This window comes from Megascapheus bottae, chromosome 7 (assembly GCF_031878675.1).
Source record: "Megascapheus bottae isolate mThoBot1 chromosome 7, mThoBot2.hap1, whole genome shotgun sequence".
Taxonomy (NCBI): domain Eukaryota; kingdom Metazoa; phylum Chordata; class Mammalia; order Rodentia; family Geomyidae; genus Megascapheus; species Megascapheus bottae.
The window spans coordinates 54264537-54290073 of NC_143515.1; the positions used below are offsets into that span (position 1 = coordinate 54264537).

The following is a 25537-nucleotide window of genomic DNA, read 5'->3' on the forward strand; positions in this document are numbered from 1 at the left end:
CTTTTTAATCTCTCTGTCCTCTCCTTTTAGGAAATGACCCTTCTATTTTCTATGTAACTTTGGTGGGAGTGACTGAAAATCCAGATTAGCTAAGGTATTCTATTCTCCTGAACATGCAGGTCAAACTTGGATGCTGGGAAATGAAGCATTTCTTCTATAAAACTGTCTACCCAAATAATGAAAGCCTGATGTCAATAGCAACCTCACCTCTCAGATATGACACAAACAAGAGGAAAATAGAGCAGTGTTCATGTCCTCCACAGCTACTGCTCCATACAGTTCCAAATATCTCATTAAAGTAGCACTAGCTGCAAATGTCAACAGTGTATCATGTGACCTGCTAACAATCAACTGATCAACTTAAGTTTCTCTCAAAAATGTGAATTACAAAACACAAGAAATACTGAAGTTAATACGAAGGACCATTCAAACCACTGGGCCCTTAAAGAGGTATGCAAAGACAGAGAAGTGTGAAGGAGAAAACAAGCAAACATGAAAAGCTGTCCAGAAGAGTTGTGTGTGTGTTGGTGTTTTGTTTTGTTTTTCCAGAAGGGGAAAGGATACTAGGGATCAGACAAGAGTATTTACATATGCTAGGTAAGTACTCAACCACTGAACTAACTCCTAACCTGACAGTTACATACTTCTTGCACTGTTTAGATCCCCCAGTTTCTCAATTCTAGTGTATATATGAGATATAAATGAGCCATTCATGAACTGCGAGTTTGGCCTAGTGGTAGAGTGCTTGCCTAGCATGCATGAAGACCCGGGTTTGATTCCTTGGTACCACATACATAGAAAAAAGCCTGAAGGGATGCTGAGGCTCAGGCTCTGAGCTCAAGCCCAGAACTGGCCAAAAAAAAAAAAAAAAGCCATTCATTTAAAACATTTATGAGTCTGCAAATGGTTAATATATGTGGGGACTTACATTATTCCCAAAAACATTCAATTCCCCCTTGCTAACTCTGTGACTTTGGGCTTGGCTCTGTTAATAGGATCCTATGTTAATAGGATCCTATGTTAATAGGATGCTAGCAAATTTCATGCAAGAGGAGCATTAAAATGTGCTCTTTTACTGCTGGCATTACTGGTTCAAGGATCAGAGCATGCAGACAATGTAGCACAAATACTGCATAAAGCCATCCAGTTGACCATGCCTATGCCAATCAACTCCCAGATGGCCGCTGAGGTACAAACAAAATAGTCTCACTGCTGTATATCACTGTGATGTCGATTTGTGTTTTTCAATGCATATACTAGGTGACACACTAAGGACTCTGGGCATTGTCTCCTTAAAGACTGTCCTTCTATCTGGTGAATATAACTGTAACCCTTCTATTAATTATAATAAAAAAAGACTGTCCTTCATTTGTTGCTTTCCACAAGCCTTAAACACTATCTCCTAAAAATCAACTAGTTATGCCCTGTGCTGGGGGGTGTAGAGGATAGAGATTAGTAATATAGGATATATCACTCTTTTCCAGGGAGAACAATTGCAGTGAAAAGAGAGTCTCTAATCAAGTGGTCAAAGAAGAGTATAATGAGGAGCTCCAAGTACTGTAAACTGGAGGTAATCTTTAGGATGAATAATCACCTACCAAACAAGAAGATAAAAAGGGCTAGAACAGTGGCCCACACTACACACACCGGAAGGAGAGACAGAGACAGAGACAGAGAGAGAGAGAGAGAGGGAGGAGACAGAAGGAGAGAGGGGAAAAAGAGGGAGAGGGAAAAAGAGGGAGAGGGAGACAGAGAGAGGGAGGGAAAAGGAAAGAGAGAGAGAGGGAGAGAGAGGGAGGGAGAGAGAGATGCTTGGGATCAGGAGTGTTCCAGATTCTTCTGGATTTTGAGGATATGTTGGAGATGGAACACACAGGTGTACACATGAAATTCATTTGTTCCATATATTTTTTAGAGACGTTAACTTGAAGGTAGTTCTGTGTAATACAGCCAGTATACCTGAGTTCTCACTGCCATGGATCTCATGTGATCAGTTATACAACTTTCCACTTGTGTTATGTTTGCACGACAAAAGTTTCACATCTGGAGCACTTCAATCAAAAACAAATCCTATGACAGTGATTTCTGAAGATACTCAGGTTGTCCAATAAAAACATAACATGAATAGTAAAAAAGCAAATCATGAACACTCGAAAAACTGCCAATCCATCAGTAACAGTAATAGTAATAGTAATAGTCTTAACTTAAATGTTTGGTTATGCCATAACAGCACTAAAATACCACTGCACAAGACTTGGCTGAGAAAAGTGCAAGTGAAATCACTCGCCTCCCCCATGACCAAGTACATCAAGGTGGCCTGTGCCAGGAAACTCTTCTTCCAGTCACAACAGTCAGAAATGGAACATGAACTCGATAAAGTTTTCTGCAGAAAACTTCGTCAGAAGCACAACACTAGGATGTAAAAGAAAAAACAATCAACAGCCTTCATTTTCAACATTTTGTGTTTCCAACACTCAGGACCGAGTTGTCGGTGAGCACACATCAGAATGTCTGCCCTCTAGGAGAGTTTTCAGCACAGCAGCCTCTGGGAAGTTCTAGAAGACACTCAACCAACAAACCCGCTTAGATGTGTACGCGCTGTCCACCGGATACCCACCCCGCCGATCACGTCTAACTCTCCCGTCCGGGAAAAGTGAGTGGAGAAAGGTCTTCCTTCCCGCTTCCTCCACTGGGCTTCACGTGGATAGCCGGGGCACACGAGCAGAGGCACCGTCCCCACACAAGCCCGAGGGATGCGTGACCAGAGCCGGGTGGAGTGGGGAGTTCGCAGGTTCGAAAGCTGCAGCGGGTGGCGGGAAAAGTGAAGTGGGAAGGTGGAGCCGGGGCGGGGGGCGCGGGCCGGCGCTGGTCCGGGCTGGGGTCCGGCTCGGGAGTTTTGTCCCGCTCCCCACCAACCCCTCCACCGCCCCCACCTTTCGGTGGGGATGCCTGAGGAAAGCCGGGAGGCGCTCGTCAGGCCGCACGGGGTGCCCGGAGCGCGCCCGGGGCGGCCGAACCCGCGAGCCGCCGGCTCCGCCGTACGGCGAGGGGCGTGGCCGGGGCGAGGTGAGGCGGGCGGACGCTCCCTTACCTGCCTCAGGAGCTTCCACCGAGCAGCACCCAGGGGCGCCGAGACTGCACACTCCCGGGAGGCTCCGCCGACAGTCGGACCCCCGACCGCGGCTCGCTCAGCCACGCCTGTCCCGGCGTTCTCGACTCGAGACTCCATCCCACTGAAGGAGCCGCCGGGAAGTGGAGGCGCTGTGGCCACAGCTCTCCTCAGTCAGGACCTGGTAACTTCTCCCCTGTCAGGACCTGTGACGCTCGGACTGCTTGCCAGAGGCCTTTGCGCGCATGCGCGCCCTTCCCGAATTCCGCATTTCCGGTATCCGCGTCTCCTTGGCAACCAAGGCCCTGCTGTCACTTCACTGCACCAGTTTACCGATAGCCATCTTAACTAAGGGCACGCTGGAGCGCGAGGGGCTCGATAGAGCTAATGTAAGGGTGTTTCTCTTCGTTTTCTTATTTCCTGCTTCATCTCGAGCTCATAAAATTTCCAGAAAACCAAAACCTGTCCCCCTTAAAGCGACATGATCCAAAGGTCTTATTTATGACCACACCAAAGATGGCGACGCATGCTTAATGCTGGTGTAGGATTGGGGTTACGTAGGCCGGCGTGCTGCAAACCAGCTCTGGGCGCCTCGGGGTAGGTTGTAGTTCGGCTGGGTGTAGGACGCAGACTTGGAGTGGACGTGATCCGGGTGACTCCCTGCCGTCCCAGACAACTCCGGACCCTCCGGCCTGTCTTCTCACGTTTGTGGCCGGAGCCAGACTCTCCATTTTCGTACGTACGCGAACCTGTGCTGGGCGAGGCGGGGGGCGGGGAGGGGGAAGGACGGTCTCTTTCCTAATACCCCTCCTCCCCACACCTAGCCTTCCCTGGTACCCCCCTTTTTGACCTGTATTCTTCAGTGCATGGTGTCTGAAACCACTTCTCTCCGGTGGACATTTTGTAAATACGTCCATATCTTTGGGTATAATGATGCATGTGAAAATGAATAGCTTTTACTAGGAACACCCGTTTTTCTAGCCCTCCTAGCCTTGCAAACGGACAACTCCCTGCCTTTGAGAGATGGATGGATTGAGGCTGTAGGGACAGATACGGTGACTTAGCGGGCCTGTTCTTTCATTTTTGTTTGTGTCACTGCTGCTCTCCTACCCCCTCTTGCCCTTTGTTTTGCTGCGACATGAGAGATTAAGGGAGAGGAGGCCTTGTAGGGGAGCTGATCCAAGGTAAATTTGATGCAGGGTGCTTTTAATACCAAGGGACATCTAATAGAATTCCATGATTACATTCAACAGTGTGCCACATACTTAGATTCTCGCTACGTTAATATTAATGGCCTCTTGTAGAGCATTTACTTTGTGCCAAGTATTAAGATCTTCACCTAAGTGGTCTGATTTTATTCTCAACACTCCAAAAGGTAAATAGTGTCCTTAATATAGTGTCCTAAAATAGTGTTATTTTAGTTTTGCAGATAATTAAAGTGCCCAGTCCAAAACTTGAACCCAGGTCTCTGGACTCTTCTTAACTAGCTTTCAAAGTTAAAAGGAACCTACCTTCCAGCAGAAACCAGAGATGGTCTCATAGTTGAGCTATTGCAGGGTTGTTTGTTTTTAACTTAAAAGTCTATTACTCTTTTAAAGTCCACTAGTTTATATCCAAGATGTGAATCCAGCCAGATTGGACTTTTTTGCTGTACACCTCTGTCCAAATGACTTGGGAGAGGTATTTAAATCTCCCAAAGCTAGTTTGCTCATTTGGCAAACGAACATCATGACAGCTACTTCATCAAGTACATATGAAGTTTAAATCAGATGAAATAGATAAAAGGCATCTGACATATAATACTCAAATACTGATCTCTCTACCTTTAATAAGTAGTTACAATCACACATTTATAATTATCAAGCCTATTTTCCTTTTTAAAGCACTAATACTTACTAAGATTTTCCATGCAGTCTGCACTTATTTGCAAATTTTTATTTTGTTTCTTGTTTTCTATTTTTTGTTTTAGTTTGTCCCTATGTGTACCAGAATCAGTGCTGCATAACTTGAGCCTAATAAAATTGACTTTATAAATGAAATTTTCGACTCACATCGGCCAAGAAGTTTCAGTGAACTTTAACTCATACAAGTTTTATTTTTTTTAATGTGGTCTAACTTATAAGCTGTCTGTATCTAAGGGTTACATGGCTCTGGGATAAGACCAAACAATTTTAGATGCTCTGGGAACCCCGTACTGTATACTCATATGTATATGCATATAAAGTCATTCGTGTGCTGACAGACCCAAAGGGAACATAAACCAGGGACTTTATACCATGCAGCAGAAGACCCAGTTATTTCTCCGAGCATTGAAAAATAGTTTTCCTCACCTTGGGAAATGCATGCAGAAAAAGCATTTGAATCACTGTATCTACGCTGATCATTATTACGGTAGAATAAAATTGAGCACGTATCACCTAACCAAGTGTCTACAAAATAAACCCAAGATACCAGAGTTAGCAAGAAACATCCCAAGTCGGAGCTTCTCATGTAAGGTATGGACTGTTTAACTGTTTAACCTATTTGTAGGTCATAAGACTAATGTTAGTATAAAACAAAGAATGGATAGGATATATCAGGTTTTTTTCTCAGTAATCCTACCTTGATTTTAAAATTTTCTGAGCTCTATTGTTTATACTTTAATATAAGTATCAAAGAGTATACATACCTATAGAGTTAAAATGTAATATATAAATATGTAAAGTTATAAAATGTGATTCAACTCAGGACTTCCTTCATGTGGCTGCCAATGTGTTTCAAAGTATAATTTAGCTTTTTTTTTTTTTTTCTGGATGGTCCTAGGGCTTGAACTCTGGACTTGAGCATTGTTCTTGAGCTCTTCAGCTCAAGGCTAGCACTCTACCACCTGAGCCACAGCTCCATTTCTGGTTTAATTGGAGATGAGTCTCATAGCCTTTCATGTCCAGGCTGACTTTGAACTGTGATCCTCAGATCTCAGCCTCCTACCTAGCAGGATTACAGGTGTAAGCTGGCAGCGCCCAGCTATAATTTAGCTTTCTAAACTTAGTAAAATATCAAATTTATAGTCTTAATAAAACCTAAATAGTAATGCTGGTTATTTATGTTGATAAAATTCTGCAAAAAGGCCAGGCAAAGTGACTCACACCTGTAATCCTAGCTAATTAGGAGGCTGAGATCTGAGGATCACCATTCAGAGCCAGCCCAGGCACTAAAGAACATGGTCTTCCTGCATGCTAGGCAAGCACTCTACCACTAGGCCAAACACCCAACCCACAATAGCAATTTTTTTTTTTTTGCCAGTCCTGGGCTTGAGCTCAGGGCCTGAGCACTGTCCTTGGACTTTCTCAAGGCTAGAGCTCTACCACTTGAGCCTCAGCACCACTTCCGGCTTTTTTCTATGTATGTGGTACCGAGGAATCGAACCCGGGTCTTCATGCATGCTAGGCAAGCACTTTAACCACTAGGCCAAACTCCCGGTCCCAGAACATGAGACTCTTATCTTCAGCTAATCACTATAAAATGGGAAGGGGGCTATGGCTATAGGGGAAGGGCCTTAGCCTTGAGCTGAAGAGCTCAAGGACAGCCCCCAGGCCCAGAGTTCAAGCCCCATGACCCACCAAAAAAAAAAAAAAAAATCAAAAAAGAAAGAAAAGGCATGTCATTGTGTGTTATTCCTCTGTAAGCAAGAGAGAACTGTGTTGGGTTTTTGTGGTTTTTTTGACTACTTGGATTTCTTGGGTCTCTCAGGAAGGCAGATTATTGTACCATTGTGGACTGAACTCAACTCTGAGGATTTGATTACTCATACATAGGGTGACCACAAATTCCAGTTTGCCTGGGACATTCTACACCGGTTGTTCCTGTGTAATTATTAATAGACCTCTCGCAAAAGTGCCCTCATTACTATGTTAAAATACATAGCCATCCAACTTATCTTAAATTAAGCTATTTTTGCTTCTGCCTCTTTCATAGCTAACTTTTACTTATGCTCTTTACATTCCTTAAATTACATTTGGGAGCCAGATGCCAGTGGCTCACACCTGTACTTCTAGTTACTCAGGAGGCTAAGATCTGAGGGTCGGGGTTCAAAGCTATCTTATGCAGGAAAGTTTATAAGACTCTTACTGTTGCAAGCTGCCATGTGCCCCTTAACCTGGTGTGACAAGGAACAAGGCAGTAACTGAGACCACTAGAGTTGTTTTCATGTCCTTTGTCTTTTATGTGACCTTTAGATAATTTGTTTCATCTTTTTTGCTTTATAATAGTCTTTTTTTCTTTTTTAATCATTATTAAGGATGAAACCCAGCATGCTAATCAAGCATTCTACCGCTGAGCTATATTTCCAGCCTTATAATTTTTGTTGAATAGTATTTTTTTCAGTTTTATATTTTGTACTGTTTTATTCAACTCTGCATACTTATTATGCACCATTCTATGCATTGAACCTATAGCAATAAACAAAAATGTCTACCTTATATAGCTTATATCCTTCGTGTGGGGAGGAGTGTGAGGAGAAAATAGAGAAAGGTATAAGTGAAATACAAAATATGTTACTTTGTAACAATAGGCCACAGGACTCAGCAGGTTCAGATGTAGTGTTCAAAAAACATGTTTGCCCATGTGTCTCAGTTGGAGTAAGTAGATACAGTTGAAGTATAGTATATGATAAGCATCCCTAACCTGGAAATTTGCAATATTTCTTTTTCTAAGTTGGGATACTCAACCAGTAATGTCTGTCCCAACATTCCAAATTCCAAAACACTTATGACCATAAGTATATTGGATAAGGGATGCTCCACTTATAATCAATATTTACTTCCTTGATCATATTCAATTATCGTTAATTTATGTGTCCATACATTTCTGTAATTCTTACACAATATTAATAGGTAATATTTTAATGGATAAGGTCATCAAAGTAATCAAGAGGATCCATTAGGATTTTAAGATTTTTGGCAGTAATCTAAGGAGGAGATAATAGTAGGACCACAAGAAAGGTACCAGAGTCTTGAGTATGAGAAGTGGCTAGATTTTAGATATATTTAAAGTAGAATTTAAAGGATACAGCCATTGCATGATTGTGGCAGATCCTTAAATCTTTTAAATCAGCAGCTGGAAGAGTTTATCTTTTATAGGAATAGAAAAGACTATCTACCATTGCATTTTTTGTGCTTATGTATTTGTTTTGGGAGCTGGAAATTCTGTTCTGTGTGCATTTTTTTATTTATTAGATATCCAAATTAAATCTTGAAAAGAGTTTGATACATAATTTTCAACTTGTTCTAGGGAGAGGTTCAGATTACAGGAATGAATGTGGGAGTATTCGCCTATAAATAGCATTTAAGGTCATGACTGGATGATATCATCAAGGGAATTAGTGCCGACCAAAGAAAAGAAGTAATCCAGGAACTGAGCCCTGGGCATACCAATGTTGAGAGGTCAGAGTTAAGTAGAGACTAGCAAGGGACTCAGGATTGTCCAGTGAAATAGGAAAACAAGGAGAATGAGGTGTTGTGGATGAAAAAGAAAAAAAAAAGTGTGATCAACTGTACCATAATGCTAGTAGGTCAAGTAATATCAATACTCAAAGTTAGTTTTTACACTCTGCATTGTACTGACCACTCATTACATTGGCCTTTGCCTCCTAGGTACCGAAATTACAGGCATGTCCACAACATTTGCCTCAAGAAAGCTACCTTTGAAAGAAGCTGGGCACAGTGGCTCGCACCTTTAATCCTAGCTACTCAGGAGGCTGAGATCTAAAGCCGGTGAACACTAAAGAATATGAGATTCTTATCTCCAATTAATACTAGAAAATGGGAAGTGGAGCTGTATAGCTCAGGGGTAGGGCGGTAGCTCTGAACTGAAGAGCTCAGGAACTAAGCTCAAGCCCAGGGGTAGGGAGATAGCCTTGAGTTGAAGAGCTCAGGGACAGCGCCCAGGCCCAGAGTTCAAGCCCCATGACCGATCAAAGAAAAAAAAAAAAATCCAATTCAGTTTGTTGGCTTATATAGCTTTTTTATTTTTCTTTTTTTCTTTTTTTATTTATTTTTTTTTTTGCCGGTCTAGGGGCTTAAACACAGGGCCTGAACACTCTCTTTTGGCTTTCTCAGGGCTAGAACTTTACCACTTGAGCCACAGCACCACTTCTGGCTTTGTCTATGTATGTGCTACTGAGGCATGTTAGGCAAGCACTCTACCACTAGGCCATGTTCCCTGTCCAACTTTCTTATTTCTTGAGTCCATTTTGGACATTCATTTTTCTTCTTTAAATTCAAATACTACTTACTGGCTCCACCAACTAAAAACTGTGAGATTTTGATACTGTTTGTTTTTGTGTTGGGGGCTCTTATGAAGTTTTTGTTTTATTTTTCTTTTGGGAGGTTTTGTTGACTTGTTTGTTGCAGCACTGGGTTTTAAATCATGGCCTTGCCCTTTGTAGGTAGTCACCTTACCACTCCAGCCATGCTTCTACTCTCTGTCTTTTTTTTTTTTCTCTTTTTTTTTTTTTTTTTTTGCCAGTCCTGGGCTTGAGCTCAGGGCCTGAGCACTGTCCTTGGAATTTCTCAAGGCTAGAGCTCTACCACTTGAGCCTCAGCACCATGTCCGGCTTTTTTCTATGTATGTGGTACCGAGGAATCGAACCCAGGTCTTATTACATGCTAGGCAAGCACTCTACCACTAGGCCAAATTCCCGGCCCCGTCTCTGTCTTTTTTTCTTGATCAGCTTTACCATACATTTCTGTTTCAGTAGTTTTCTGGGGAAAATACTATTTTATTGTTTCTCTCTTTAGTTTATTACCAGTTTCATTGAAACAACTTTTATTTCCTCTACTTCCTTTGAATTTATTCTTCTATTTGCTTAAATTGAAATGCTTGTATTCCTATCAGGAAACCCTATATCAATTTGTCCCTGTGCTAATCATGCTAAGTTTGTTCATTCTTGTTAAAGTAATAACTACTGTTTTCTCAATTTCTAAAAGGAACAGTTCTCTTTGCAATTGGTAATCTGTAGAGTACACTTTAGTATGGCACAAATGTTTTCTATAATATTCCTTCATATAATTCATTTTACTAGTACTGATTATTTTTGTCACTGGAGCTCTCTAAATGATTAATATCTAATTCTGTTTCCAACATATATTTGCTCATATTAATGTAGAAGACCATCTTATTTGTTCTTGCTCATCTTAGAGGTTTTTTTGTTTTTTTATTTTATTAGTATTATTTTGTGGGTCATGGGGCTTGAACTCTGGGCCTGGGCACTGTCCCTGAGCCCTTCAGCTCAAGGCTACTGCCCTATCCTTGGGCCTGGGAGTTATCCCTGAGCTCTTCAGCTGAAAGCTACTACCCTGCCTCTTGAGCCTCAGCCCCACTTTCTGTTTTCTAGTGAGTAATTGGAGAGAAGAGTCTCACAGTCTTTTGTGCCCAGGCTGGCTTTGAACCCTGATCCTCAGATCTCAGCCTCCTGAGTAGCTAAAATTACAGGTGTGAGCCACCTTGAAGGGCTAGTTTTTTAAAAAAAAATTTGATAGGGCATTACTTGTTTCTGATTACTTGTAGATTTTAATTTTTTCAGTGTATTTTAGTCAATTACAGACCTAATTTTTTTCTTTTTCTTTTCTTGCCAGTCCCCGGGCTTAATCTATGAGCTTGGGCACTGAGATTTTGTGCTCATGGCTAGCACTTCACCACTTGAGCCACAGCTCTTCTGGCTTTTTTTTTTTTTTTTTTTTTGGTAGTTTAGTAGAGTCTCATGGACTTTCCTGCTCAGACTGGCTTTGTACCACAATCCCCAAATCTCATCTGTCTCCTGATTAGCTAGGATTATAGGCATGAGCCATTGGTCCCCTACATCCTAACTCTTTTTTATGCTTAAATTATCCCTAATATGGCTAGAAGGAACCCCTTCAAATTGCCGCTTTGTATTATATTAACATGTCTTTATTAATCTTTGAGCTCTTCCTTACTTACTGGTACAAGATTTCCCAAATCTAATCTCCCCATACTTGGAATTAACCATTTATTAATGGTACCATCTTGACTAAAAGGCTGTCCAGTATCTTTCTAATTTTGTCTTTAGAGTTCAACTTTTTTTTGTCAGTCATGGGGCTTGAATTCAGGGCCTGGACATTGTCCTTGAGCTATTCAGCTCAAGGTTACTGCCTTACCCCGGAACCCCAGCACCACTTCCCATTTTCTAGTGGTTAATTGAAGATAAGAGTCTCAGGGACTTTAGTGCCTGGGCTGGCTTTGAACTGTAATCCTCAGATCTCAGCCTCTTGAGTAGGAGGAGGTGTGAGCCACAACTCCTGGCTGAGTTCAACTTTTTTTTTTTGTAGGTCTGGGGCTTGAACTCAGGGCCTGAGCACTGTCCTTGTGCTCTTCAGCTCAAGGCTATTACTGTACCACTTGAGCCACAACACCACTTCCAGCATTTTCTGTGTATGTAGTAGCAAGTAATTGAACCCAGGTCTTCATGCATGCTAGGCAAGCACTCTTACCACTAGGCCAAACTCCCAGCCTCCTATCCTTGTGTTTTATAACAGCTTTCATTGTTAAAAGTAGTTATATGGTAAGCCACTCAATAGGGGTACTACTTTTTCCTATTAGTAGAATTATAATCTACATAAAACCTTCTGTAAATTTCATTAGACAGTGAAAGAATCCTATTGCTGTCAGTTATTTTAGTTCAAGTATACTTAATATATGTGGATTTCGGACAGAAAAAAAAGGTTGTCATAATGTAAAATGTGTTGCTTTTAGCCCGGTGTTGATTACGGTTTTTAGTAAGAATAGGTCTTTAAAACTGATAGTGCCTGCCTCCATGACCTGTAATATGCTAGCACCTGCAGATACTGTTTATAACTATCCTGCCTCTTCTTTAAAAGTATTGAGGGGGATTACAGAATAGACATGCCCATATCTAGAATTACAGAATAGACAATGCCCATGTATTGCTATTTTATAATGTTAGGAAAAATTTCTAGTAATGTTCTGATTTATAATGTAATATTTGAAAGGAATTATTAGAGCACTATTAATACATTATATCTTACTACTTTTAAATATCCTACATAGAAATAGTAGAATGATTTGCCAGGTGTGGTGGCTCATGCCTGTAATTCTAGCTTACTCAGAAGACTGAGATCTGAAGATTGCGGTTCAAAGCCAGCCAAAGCACTAAAGACTCTTATCTCCAATTAACTAGAAAATAGGAAGTGGAGCTGAGGCTCTAGGGGTAGAGGGCTAGCCTTGAGCTAAAGAGCTCAGGTACAAGCCCTCCATAATATATAAAAAGATTAACTTGGTTTAGAAAAAAAGTTTGCATTTAATCCATGATCTTCTTGTTTTATTCATATGTTTAATTTTAGACTATAAACTTGGATTAGAAGCTAACTTATGCTCTCTACGATATTAGTAAAGAATCATGAGAATTCTTCTGCAATAAAATTCTAGCTGTTGGTGGATCTTACCAAAGACAGTGCCTTCTATGGCACAAATCTCCAGCAGTTTCCATCTTTTGGCAGATAGCTAAAGAGTTTTCCCTTTCTTCATTTATAAAGTGAGGTCTTCCTTTAAGCTGAAAAGAAACTTTATTTCATAAGATATTATGGAGGGAAGGATTACTTTATCCCCACTAGAAGAAAACTAAGTGATCATCAGTGTGACTGAATAAAATAACATCTGTGAGTAAGGATGTCTACCTCTTTCTTCACTAGTTACCTCCTAGAGGAAGTCCTTCAGTACTTTGAACTCAATAGGCTGCTTTTTTTCCCCCCACCTTTCATTCCTAACTACTAAATATGCAAATACACAGGTTTTTTTTTTTCCCTCTTTAATTGTGTATAACTTTGCTGCAGCATTTTTTTTTTCAGTTGTGGAACTTGAACTCTGGGCCTGGACACTGTCCCTGAGCTCTTCAGCTCAAGGCTAGCGCGTTTTCATTTGAGCCACAACACCACTTCCCATTTTTCTAGTGGTTAATTGGAGATAAGAGTCTCAGGGACTTTCATTCCTGAGCTGTCTTTGAATTGGGATCCTCAGATCTCAGCCTCCTGAGTAGCTAGGATTATAGACATAAGCCACCACACCCAGCTTCCTGCAGCATTTCTAAATATTCTCCAGAGTACTTCTGCATTTTAAGGACTTAGCTATTTAAAATCATAGTCAAGTGCCTACCTTATTTTCTTTGTTTTTAGTTTTAAATTAAAAACAGATTCTTTTATTGATGAGCTTAAGGAAAAATATTTAAGGAGAGGGTAGCAGGCAAAGAGGGAAAAAGTGCTAATATGATCATAATCTATGAACATGTGTGAAAATAGAGAAACCGGATGAGATTGGTTGGGGAAATGGAAGAGTGAGAAGAATGAAGGGAGGCATATGACTGATCAAAATGTATTGTATCCATTAATGGACACATTAAATTAAATATGCTTGTACAATTGATACTAATAAATACATGTAACAATAGACCCCTTATTTCATAATTATAGATCTAACGTTGTGGTACTTGCATGAAGAGTAAGAATTCTCTTTAAAAAGCCAAGGCGTTTTTCCTAATTCTAAATATTTTGATCATATCAATAAAACTTTTTCTAGGATCTTCTGCCTGTTAAGCAAGAAAAAGAAAAATCCCTTATAGAAAACATGGATGCATTTGAAAAAGTGAGAACAAAATTAGAAACACAGCCACAAGAAGAATATGAAATAATCAATGCAGAGGTAGGACATATATTTTTTGTAAAAATAAAAAATATTTTGCCCATAAAAATGTAATTTTAATGCAATTTTAGTTTATAAACATAATTTTGATTTTAAGCATAGTCCCACATCATTTATACTGTTTGTTAGCCTTATGCTAGCAACTTTGAAACAGCAAAGATTAAGCAGGGTATGTCTTATAAACAAATATAAAGATCAGACTTTAGATAAATTTCAAATAGAACAACCAGTTCTTTTTGCCTCGCATGCACGAAGACCCAGGCTCGATTCCTTGGTACCACATACCTAGAAAAAAGCTGGAAGTGGTGCTGAGGCTCAAGTGTTAGATCTCTAGTAAGTCCAAGGACAGGGCTCAGGCCCTGAGCTCAAGCCCAGGACTGGCCAAAAAAAAAAAAAAAAACTTCAAATGAAACTAATTTTTTTATTATTTGAAATATTTGCTTGCTCTATGATTTTTAATAAGAAAAAGCATAATACCATCAAAGCCAAGTATCTTATGTGACTGTTTTGTAGTTATGAATCACAAATACTCATTTGCTGTAAGTTGAAATTTTTTCAATAAAACTAGAAAACAGAACCAAAGATTATTTTTTAAAAAATCAGAAATGAAAAATCTGAAGTGAAAACAGCAGTAAAAATTCTAGATTCAAGATGGGTGCTGATGGCTCACACCTGTAATCCTAACTACTCAAGAAGCTGAGCTCTTAGGATTAGCCAGCCCAGGCAGGAGTCTGAGACTAGTATTTCCAAATAACCACCAGAAAACTGGAAGTGGAGTTAGAGCTCACAGTGGTAGAGCAAAAAAAGCTCAAGAACGGTGCCCAGGCTCTGAGTTCAAGCCCCAGGATCTGGGTATGCATGCACACACAAATTCAGATTCAGGTTATGCAGATAATGTGTTTTAAGTGACCTGAAATCATAAGTCAGTTGCACTTAAGATGTAGGTAGCCAAGAACACTGCTCATATATTGATTGTATTGATTTTTCCAGACTTAGGCTGTTTGTCTTCAAACATAGATAATATACTTTGTATTAAATCAAGTCAAGACTGTACCCAGTTGCTGATGACTGTGATTTTTTTTCTTTTTTTCTTTTTTTCTTTTTTTATTGGTTGTGGGACTGGAACTCTGGGCCTGGGTGCTGTCCCTGAGCTCTTCAGCTCAAGGCTAGCAGGGTACCATTTGAGCCTCAGCGTCACTTTCAGCTTTCTGGTGGTTAATTGGAGATAATAGTCTCGTGGACTTTTGTGCCCAGACTGGCTTTGAACTGTGATCCTTGGATCTCAGCCTTTTGAGTAGCTAATGTTACAGACGTGAGCCACCGGCACCTAACTAATAACTGTAATTTTAAAGGAAAAAAATAGCAAAAAGGTATTGACTTCATTTCAAGCTAGTTTGAGGAGCAATTTTCTCCTCTGCATTATTTTGGATTATCCTAAAGATGCTACTTGAATCTCATTTTGTAGATACATGTTCTTAAATTATACCTAACATGGTTTGTATGTGTATAAGAAGCAACATTTGTTTAAATCTTTAGTTTATATTATTTAGTTTGTATCTTTTGCATTCTTGTGGATTTATAACTTTTGTATTTATGCTTCAGAAACTGCTGTTGTAATTCTGAACATAAGAAAATGATAGCTAATTGTTTTATAAAAAGTGATTTGTTCATTCATATAACTTAAACAAATCTGCCTTTTTTTCTTCTTTTTTGCTGGTCCTGGGGCTTGAACTAAGGCCTGGGCACTCACTTTCTTTGGGCTTTCTTAGGGCTAGTGTTCTACCACTTGAGCCACAGCACCACTTCCAGCTCTTTTCTGTGTATGTGATAACAAGGAATTGAACCCGGGATTTTGTGCATGCTAGGCAAGCACTCTACCACTAGGCCACACTCCTGGCCAACAAATCTGCTTTTTATAAAAGATCTGATATCTTATTTGAAGCAGTCAGATCATTAAACAGTTAAATTGCTATTCAATAAATCGTGTTTCTTTTCATTGTCAGATTAAGCATGGTGGTTTTGTTTATTATCAAGAAGGCTGTTGCTTGGTTCGGTCCAAAGATGAGGAAGGTATGTATTTTTTTCTTCAGGGTGTTCTGATTTTTGATGTTTCACAATTTCTATAGGGCATTTGATGGTAATTTCTCAAAGAAACAGAAGACTTTTCTAAATATTATTTCCGAATTTTTTTCTTTATGACTTTTTCAAATATCTGAGTTTGCTTAAGACATGTTTAATAGCTATACTTAAAATTTTGGCTAGCTTTTGTCAAGGAGAATGGAAATTGAGCATGTTATGGTAGTATGCTGCCTCACCATATAACTTATTCAATGCTATTTGTGTTCTCCTACTCTTTAAGCTCTAATAGTAGATTACACTATAATATTAGCAAACAATATCTTGGTTAGTGCATAGAATAATATTGAATAGCATGGAATATTATTAAATAACTAGTGCCAGTTTATGTTCGTTGTAGTCACTGTTGGATGAAAGTAGAATATGGTCTTTACAGAAGAGGGATTTTAATTTTAAATACTATAGTTTTACATTATAGTATATCTTTGTGAGATTTTTCCACACTTTTCTTTATGCAGCAGATAGTGATAATTATGAAGTTTTATTCAACTTAGAAGAACTTAAATTAGACCAGCCTTTCATTGACTGTATCAGAGTTGCTCCAGATGAAAAATATGTGGCTGCCAAGATAAGAACTGAGGATTCTGAAGCATCTATCTGTATAGTTGTAAAACTTAATGATCAGCCTGTCATGGAAGCTTCTTTCCCAAATGTGTCTAGTTTTGGTAAGTCACAAACCAAAATATCCTTCTCTGTCTTAAAGGCAACAACTAAGGAAATGTTCATGCTTCTGAAACTTTTTTTTGCCCATGTGAATGAAGGGGGAAATGAATGACACATGTATGTTTTCCCTGTGGGCCACAGATCTATCTGTATACCTACCTACCTACCTACCTATGTGTGTGTGTGTGTGTGTGTGTGTGTGTGTGTGTGTATAATATATATATTATATATATTTCTATATGTATATGTGTGTATGTATACATTTGTTATTTATATATAACTATATAGATTTTTTTTAACTAAACTTAAGGGTTTTAGTGGCAGCACATTCTTATAATCCCAACGACTTGGGAAACAAAGGTTGAAGCATTGTGATTCAAGGCCAGCTCATGAAAAAATTAGAGACTCACTAAACAAAAAAAGAAATTACAGAGACTCTGACTTAGAAATCGGAGCTGGACATGGTGTGTCACACCTCCCAGGTCTCAGCTACCTGGGAGTCAGATGTGGGGAAGTCAAGATCTAAGACTAGCTGGGAAAAGCAAGCAACCCTATCTGAATAACAAACTAAGAAGGACTTATGGTTGTTGATTTTAAGTTATAATTCAAATCCTATTGTATAATATATATTTGTCACTTGCTTTTGCCAGTTTTCATGTAGAATAAAACTTGTAAATAAGTTGCATCTTATTCAACTTTAAACTTGGCATTTTGTTTGTTTTGTGGCTGTTGTTTAATATGTATTATAGCTATTGTGACAGACTGCTAAAGTCACTGAGGAACTTTAGAATGTGTTAAGCTGAGTTAGTCATCAATGAAAACAGGACATTTTCAATAATAGAACCAACTATAAAATTGATCACTTGAGTAGCATATGTTTATAATTTTTGCTCCACTTCATTACAGTCCTTTTCCACATTGTTAAGATACTACTGCAATTAATTGAAATTGTACTCTACCTATTGGAGGCTAAGAAATACATTATTTAGGGCTGTGGATGTGGCTTAATGGTAAAGTGCTTGCCTAGTATGCATGAAGCACTGGGTTCAGTTCCTCAGTACCACATAAATAGAAAATGGAAGTGGTGCTGTGGCTCAAGTGGTAGAATACTAGCCTTGAGCAAAAGAAGTTCAGGGATAGTGCCCAGGACCAGAAAAGAAATCCCTTATATGCATTTTAACTTCTAAAATCAGGATGTGTATTACACAGTGGTGACTTACAATCATTGTCAGCCAGGTGGCAGTCATGATGTAATTGTGTCTAAACTTTCATTAAGAAGTTCTAGTGAATTCAAGGACCAGCATTAAAATGTACTTGATAGGCTGGACACTAGTGACTTACATCTGTAATCCTACCTGCTAGGGGAGCTGAGATCTGAGGATCACAGTTTCAGAGCCAGCCCTAGGAGGAAAATCCGTGAAATTCTTACTTCCAATTAACCACCAAAAAAACAGAAGTGGAGTTGTGGCTCGAAGTGGTAGAGTACTAGCCTTGAGCTCAGGGACAGCACCCAGGCCCTGAGTTCAAGCCCCACAACTTCAAAAAAAACAAAACGTGATAGTTTAATATATCCTATTACTTGAAAGTACACAGAGAAGACATTTCAAAAAGAAATGTACAGAGGAGTTACAGTTATATGTCAGGTAATGAGTACATTACTTTTTTTTTTTTTTTTTTTTTTTTGCCAGTCCTGGAGCTTGAACTCTGAGCCTGAGCACTGTCCTTGGGCTTTGTCAGGGCTAGTGGTCTGCCACTTGAGCCACAGCACCACTTCTGGCTTTTTCAATGTTTGTGGTACTGAGGAATCAAACCTGGGCCTTCATGAATGCTAGGCAAGCACTCTACCACTAGGCCAAACTCCCAGCCTCTGTACGTTACTTTTACAAAAAAAAAAAAAAGTGATGCAATGTTTCTTCAGTATCACATTGTAGATTTAAACATAATTCTTAATAGCCTAAAGCAAAAGTGGCTTTCCCATTGTCTTTCCTAAATACTAAAGGTTTAAGTCTTATTTAGAAACTTGAATAGCCTGAAGTTGGCTGCTTAAAGTCTTGGAACTAATTAAGTGATGTTTTCTTTTTCCGGAAAGCTCTCTGGCTTAAGTATGACACAAGTTAGAAATAATCAAGCCTGTGTTATATTTAGATTTCCAAGGAGTAGCTTGCACATGTCTTCTCTTTGGCATTCAAAACTAGAATATGCTATGCCTTTCAAAAGAAAAAGAGAAACTATGTGCTGGCTATAGCCAATTCTTCTCATTACTTTCTTTCAGAATGGGTAAAAGATGAGGAAGATGAAGATGTTTTATTCTATACTTTCCAGAGGAACCTTCGCTGTCATGATGTGTATCGAGCCACATTTGGTGATAACAAACGTAATGAGCGTTTTTACACAGAAAAAGACCCACGGTACTAAAATAACATAATTAAATCTTTTTTTTCAGAATATTTCTGATTATTTCAAGTGCTGGTGTAAGCTGACTTGAAATGTTGATTTTGTTTGGAACCAGGTGTAGTAAGGCTAGAACAAAATTTTTGATTATTTGTTATTGTTCTAAATTAAGAGTTTCTTCATAAAATACAGAGTAAGCACAAATACATCATTACACTGGAAATGCTGTTACTAACATTCAATCTCAACTGTGATACACAAAAGGAATTGTTGTTAATTAAACATTTAATAGAGCTGCCATACAGCAATTATAAATCTCTTCTAAGTCATAACTAACATTATTTGCATTTTAAATTGTTTCAGCTGTCATGTGTATTGGTCTTTAAATTTTTCTTTCCCCAGTATTTTAGTAATTCTTTCTTAAAGCTAACTGTTTCTAATCTCCAGGATTTATGCTCATATTTCTACTTCACCAGGCATGGGAAGAAGTTATAGTAAATTTATCTGGAAAACTCCCTTAATTTTACTTACGTATATTTTTCTTTTTTTCTTTTCTTTTTTTTTGTGCCAGGACTGGGGCTTGAACTCAGGGCCTAAACACTGTCTTTGGGCTTTCTTCACAGATAGCACTCTACCACTTGAGCCACAGTACCACTTCCTACTTTTTCTCTGTATGTGGTACCAAGGAATTGAACCTGGGTCTTTAGGCAAGCACTGTACCACTAAGCCAAACTCCCGGCCCTCACATATATTTTCCTAAATGACTTCTTAAAAACAAATTTTCCCAGGGGGTGTGGGGGGGGGAGGGAAATGGGTACCAAGACATGTGAAAGGATATCAATGTATGTGAATTAATGCACCTTCTATCTGGCAAATATCTTGTAACCCTTTTACTAATTACAATAAAAAAAATAGAAAAAATTAAAAAATTAAAAAAAAAAAAACAAATTTTCCCTTGCTACCAATGTCCCACCCCTATCACCTCCTATAGTTTAAACAATGTCAGAGTAAATTTTGCAAGAAAAATAATATTTAATTCCAAAGTTCTGACTATAAAGATGCCCAGAATAATAAAGCAAACCTATCATTTCATAAAAATCTCAAAGCTGAGAAATACCTTAAAAGAAAATCTTGGACCATCCCAAGTTCATAATGAGAAATAACCACTTCCAGCTTTTTCTGTTTATGTGAACCCAGGGCTTCATGCATGCTAGGCAAGCACTCTACCACTAAGCCACATTCCCAGCCCTGACAAGCTATCCCTTGTTCAACTTCTACATGTAATAATATTTCACAGTTTGTTTAAAGATTGGATCATAGAGCCTGGGCACTGGTGGCTCACATGTATAATCCTAACTACTCAGGAGGCTGAGATCTGAGGATCACCCATTTGAAGCCAGCCTAGGCAGGAAAGGCCATAAGACTTTTATCTCCAATTAACTACCAGAAAACCAGAAGTGCCATTATGGCTAAAAGGAATAGAGTGCTATCTGTGAGCAAAAAAGCTCAGGGACAATAGCTAGGCCCCAAGTTCAAGTCCCATAACCAACAACAAAAGATTGGATAACAATTCCAAATGTCTTCCATGGTTTATGTCTTAGTTTCAGGTTTCTTTCCTACTGATTAAATACATTTCTCTGGATGTATTTTTGGAAATTTAAAATCCATGCAAATAATTTCAAGCTAGCCACTTACATATCCAGTGTCAGTAGAGAATGGGAAACTGGGTTTGCTACTCAAACAAGCATATGTTTACAACCATGTTTGTTCATATAATGAAGCTTTAAAGTGTACTTTTTTCTTTTCTTTTCTTTTCTTTTTTGGCCAGTCCTCGGACTTTCTCAAGGCTAGAGCTCTACCACTTGAGCCTCAGCACCACTTCCGGCTTTTTTTTTCTATGTGTGATACTGAGGAATCGAACCCCAGTCTTCGTGCATGCTAGGCAAGCACTCTACCAGCCCCAAAGTGTACATTTTTGATAAGGCATGGTGGCTGTGCCTATAATACTAGTACTTGAGAAGCAGAGATGAAGGTGTGTCACAGTTCAAGTTCATCCAAGACAAAAAAATCAACCAGTAAGCCAGGAATGGTGATCTATGACTGTCATTCAGTCCTAGGGGTTGAAGGACAAAGGCAGGATTACAATCTGTGGCCAACCTCAGAGCAAAACTATGAGATACTTTCTGAAAAATAAATGAAGTACAAAAGGTGCAGGACAAGGCTCAAAAGGTAGAGTGCCTGCCCTAAAAAGCCTTTCTGTCAAAGTAATAAAAAAAAAAGTTGAGTCATAATAATTCAGCCCAATAGAATATTAGATAAAAACCATCATGTTGGGATTTTTTTTTGTTTTTGTTTTTTTTTTGCCAGTCGTGGGCTTGAGCTCAGGGCCTGAGCACTGTCCTTGGACTTTCTCAAGGCTAGAGCTCTACCACTTGAGCCTCAGTACCACTTCCAGCTTTTTTCTATGTATGTGGTACCAAGGAATCGAACCCGGGTCTTTGTGCATGCTAGGCAAGCACTCTACCACTAGGCCAAACTCCAGGCCCAAACCATCATGTTTTAAATGAACATTATAGAATCCCCAAGTGTGGAGCTTAGACTAGAAACCGGAAATAAAAGTCCCAGTGGCTCCCGTCTGTAATCCTAACTATTCAGGAGGCTGAGCTCTGAGGATTACCACAAGAAAACCAGAAGTGGTGCTGTGGCTCAAGTGGTAGAGCACTACTTGAGCTGAAGAGCTCAGGGACAGTGCCTAGGCCCAGAGTTCAAGCCCTGTGACTGACAAAAAGAAAAAAAAGCCGAGCATGATAGCTCACGCCTGTAATCCTAGCTGCTCAAGAGGCTGAGATCTGAGGATCTGGTTCAAAGCTAGCCCAGGCACTGCAAAGCCATGAGACTAATCTCCAGTTAATCACTAGAAAATGGGAAGTAGGGCTGTGGCTCAAGGATGGGGTAGTGGCCTTGAGCTAAAGAGCGCAGGGACAGCACCCAGGCCCAAAGTTCAAGCCCCATGACCCATCAAAAAAAAAAAAAAGAAGAAAAGAAAGCTGAAATAAAATAAAAAGCATTAATGAAAGATTAGATTGCTGAGCTTGTGAATAATTTTCTTCTTCATGTCCTAATTTCTTCTAAAAAAAAAAAAAGAAAATCAGGAAAAAGGTTTAAACAAGCTATCCAACATTTATACAAAGAGTAAAAAAATAAGAATAGCATCTTTTTTCTTTCTATTATTATTCATCTCTAAAAAGTTTATTTCCCCTTAGCAGTAGGCTCATAATCTAATCATGTGATTAAGCCCGGTGATTCACAGATACATATGATAAAGAACATATTAGCAGTACTATCAGCAGTAATGGAATCTATGTGGTAGCAGCTAGTGTTCACTTTACAATTCTTTTCACTTCTGTATACATGTGAAAAACATTTATGATAAAAAAATGTTAAGGAAAGGGGCCGGGAGTTTGGCCTAGTGGTTAAGGTGCTTGCCTAGCATGCATGAGGACCCAGGTTCGATTCCTCGGTACCACATACATAGAAAAAAGCCGGAAGTGGTGCTGAGGCTCAAGTGGTAGAGCTCTAGCCTTGAGAAAGTCCAAGGACAGTGCTCAGGCCCTGAGCTCAAGCCCAGGACTGGCAAAAAAAAAAAAAAAAAAAAAAAAAAATGTTAAGGAAAATAATTTCTGTATCTAGAAGGAAAATGCAGAAAATGCTCATTTTTAAACTTTTTAATATTCACTAAGGAAGTTTTAAATTTTCTCTACAGGTGATAAGCAAACATGCATAGTAAACACTTCTGAGATACTGTCATTAACAGGGTAGAATACATATGAAGTTTACTGATTTCTCATGGATCTCATGTCTGTCTCTCCTTCTCTGTCTAGCTATTTTGTTTTCCTTTATCTTACAAAAGATAGTCGTTTCCTCACCATCAACATTATGAACAAGACCACTTCTGAAGTGTGGTTGATAGATGGCCTGAGCCCTTGGGACCCACCACTGCTTATCCAGAAGCGCATACCTGGGGTCATCTACTATGTTGAACACAGAGATGATGAATTGTACATTCTCACTAATGTTGGAGAGCCTACAGAATTCAAGGTAATTCTAGGTTCTTATCCCTTTCATACTTCTTGGAAATGTCATAGTTCCTTCACTACCATTAGTTCTACCTTTCTGTATATCATCAATTCCATTTCTCCCCCTCCTTAGAGCTAATGTCTCTTCCTATTCTAATTATGCCTTAAATGATTGGGAAATGAAACATACTCTAACCAAACTATATATTTTTAACTTACAAGAAAGTACCTGCTAGGTGCTGTGGCTCACGCCTGTAATCCTAGCTACCTAGGAGGCTAAGATTTGAGGACCAAAGTTCAAAGCCAGCCCAGGCATAAAAGAACCTGAGACTTATCTCCAACTAACCCCTAGAAAATGGAAAGTGGGGTTTGGCTCAAGGTTAGGGTGGTAACCTTGAGCTGAAGAGCTCAGGGACAACACCCAGGCCCAGGGATAGGGTGGTAGCCTTGAGCTGTAGAGCTTAAGGAGAGCATCCAGGCTAAGTTCAAGCCCCATAACCCACAAAAAAAAAAGAAAGAAAGAACCTATAAACCAATGATTTCTTCACATATAACAGCTAACTACTAATAGAGCTATAGTATTCAGGAGTTTTATACACGTGTCTTCTCATTTTTGTTCCCACACAGCTGATGAGAACAGCAGCAGACACTCCTGCTATTATGAACTGGGATTTATTTTTCACAATGAAGAAAAATACCAAAGTTGTTGATTTGGACATGTTTAAGGATCACTGTGTTCTCTTCTTAAAGCATAGCAATCTCCTTTATGTTAATGTGATTGGTCTGGCTGATGACTCAGTTCGGTCTCTAAAGGTTTGTCTAATTTTCAAAAAACAGTACTATTTATCTAAACACATATACAATTTAGCTAAACAGAACATCTAATTTTGAACAGTATTGTATACTTTTCTTAAGAATTAAAATTAAATGTCATGTGGCTTTCTGGCTCTAAGTTACTTTGGCCACCTTGAATTTAATACTGTTTTACTTAAACTACTGTCTGATAGTGGGGACTTCATAAGTAGAATTAACTACTGTATTTTGCTTTCTACTTCACAATTTTAAGTATAACTATAACTCAGGCCTCTTTGACAGCTAGTGCACAACCACTGGCTGCCCTCCCTCAACTCACATCAGGAAAGCATTGGTCCTATCATGTGCTTGTTTCTACATCCACAGCACTTAATCATTGGATTCTTTCAGTGTGGGGATGACCATGGTCTCCACAGCCACACAGAGATGGCAGCATGTCTGCCTGTGGGCTGACTGGTTGGTACTCTCCATGGCTGAGCATAGTGGCATGTATATGTCATCCTAAGCTGTCTGGGGAGCCGTGATGGGGCTAATCATAGTTCTAGACCAGCCCAGGAAGAAAAGTCCACAAGACTCCATTTCAAAAACAAAATGTTAGTTGTGGCAAACACCTGTTATCCCAACTATGACATGTAGCCTGAAATAGATCACAGTCCTGGCCCACTCATAGCATGAATGCTTATTTTTTGAATCCTCAACTTGAGGAGAACACTTGAGGATCTCTTACAGAAACACTGCAACTGTGTCACTGGTGTTTGCTGCGAGTAGACTCTTTGGGCTGATTAGAAGAAATCTGCATAGTGAGCAAAGTCCAGCTGTGGTTGTAGTCTGGAGGAGGAGACATGGTGTGGTTTTGATGCGCACATCCCCCTCTACCTTTTCCAGTAGTGCCCACCAGTGCTAGAGCTGTGCCAAGACTCCTCATTTTCTAAGGAATTTGCTCTCTCCACAACTATTCAGGAAAAGAAAGGCAATTTTCTTTTAATATTGTGACTTACTGTACCTTTTCTTAACACTGCCCACCGGCTTACCAGAGTTCTTAAAAAGGTGTAAGTGCAATGTTAGTGGAAAGCTTGAAGCTGGGTCCTGCTGCTCTGAGAGAATAAATTTTGATTCCTTTCTTTTTTCTTAAAGTTAAGAATCTTAAGCATAATAGCTGTGAGTCTCTCAGAGTTGATATGCCTGGAAAGGTTTTGTTCTGCACAATGGTTAGCCTGGAAGCTAAAGTTAGAAACAGATTGTAAATGCTTTAGTGCTGCTGAGCCATTTATAGCCCAGAATACCAGCTCTCATCCCTGGACTGTCGAGGCAGCAGGCTGAGAACTCGTGGGAAAATGATTCAAAACATACCTAAGGATTTCATGTTCTTTAAGAACAGAGATCTTGGAGCTATTCACAACTGAGGATTGAAATTTCTATTCATTTCCTCTTAACCATTTGGTTATTTTATCACCCAAGTTTATATGCCAAAATAAGCTATTTTGGTTTTTTTATAAAAAAAAAACAAAAACAACAATGTCATGTAAATCTAGGCATGAAAAATCTGTTTCACATATACTTTCTTTGCTTAATAGTCAGTAGAGTTTTATTTGCTTGCCTGATACATTTTGTTGTGATGAATAATTTTTAAGTATGTCACCAT

At 39.3% G+C, this 25537-nt stretch overlaps 2 protein-coding genes across 9 annotated transcripts in view; one reads left to right on the forward strand and one right to left on the reverse strand.

The window, feature by feature from the left end:
- The window catches only part of Camkmt (calmodulin-lysine N-methyltransferase), a 328956-nt gene extending 325640 nt beyond the window's left edge, over positions 1-3316 (reverse strand). For all 3 annotated transcript variants that reach the window (XM_090337036.1, XM_090337034.1, XM_090337035.1), the window contains exon 1: positions 3092-3316. In XM_090337036.1, the coding sequence (XP_090193162.1) occupies positions 3092-3229 (138 nt within the window). In that variant the 5' untranslated portion in view covers positions 3230-3316. The remainder of the gene's footprint in view (positions 1-3091) is intronic.
- A 94-nt stretch (positions 3317-3410) lies between these two features.
- The window catches only part of Prepl (prolyl endopeptidase like), a 29681-nt gene continuing 7554 nt past the window's right edge, over positions 3411-25537 (forward strand). Inside the window, exons 1-8 of one of the 6 annotated variants that reach the window (XM_090337031.1) lie at positions 3687-3844; positions 5392-5604; positions 13694-13816; positions 15820-15886; positions 16411-16617; positions 18888-19023; positions 22888-23104; positions 23710-23895. In XM_090337031.1, the coding sequence (XP_090193157.1) occupies positions 5452-5604; positions 13694-13816; positions 15820-15886; positions 16411-16617; positions 18888-19023; positions 22888-23104; positions 23710-23895 (1089 nt within the window). In that variant the 5' untranslated portion in view covers positions 3687-3844; positions 5392-5451. Of the gene's footprint in view, positions 3499-3686; positions 3849-5078; positions 5605-13693; positions 13817-15819; positions 15887-16410; positions 16618-18887; positions 19024-22887; positions 23105-23709; positions 23896-25537 lie in introns of those variants that run through there. The other 5 variants (XM_090337025.1, XM_090337026.1, XM_090337027.1 and 2 more) reach the window with 5 other exon arrangements.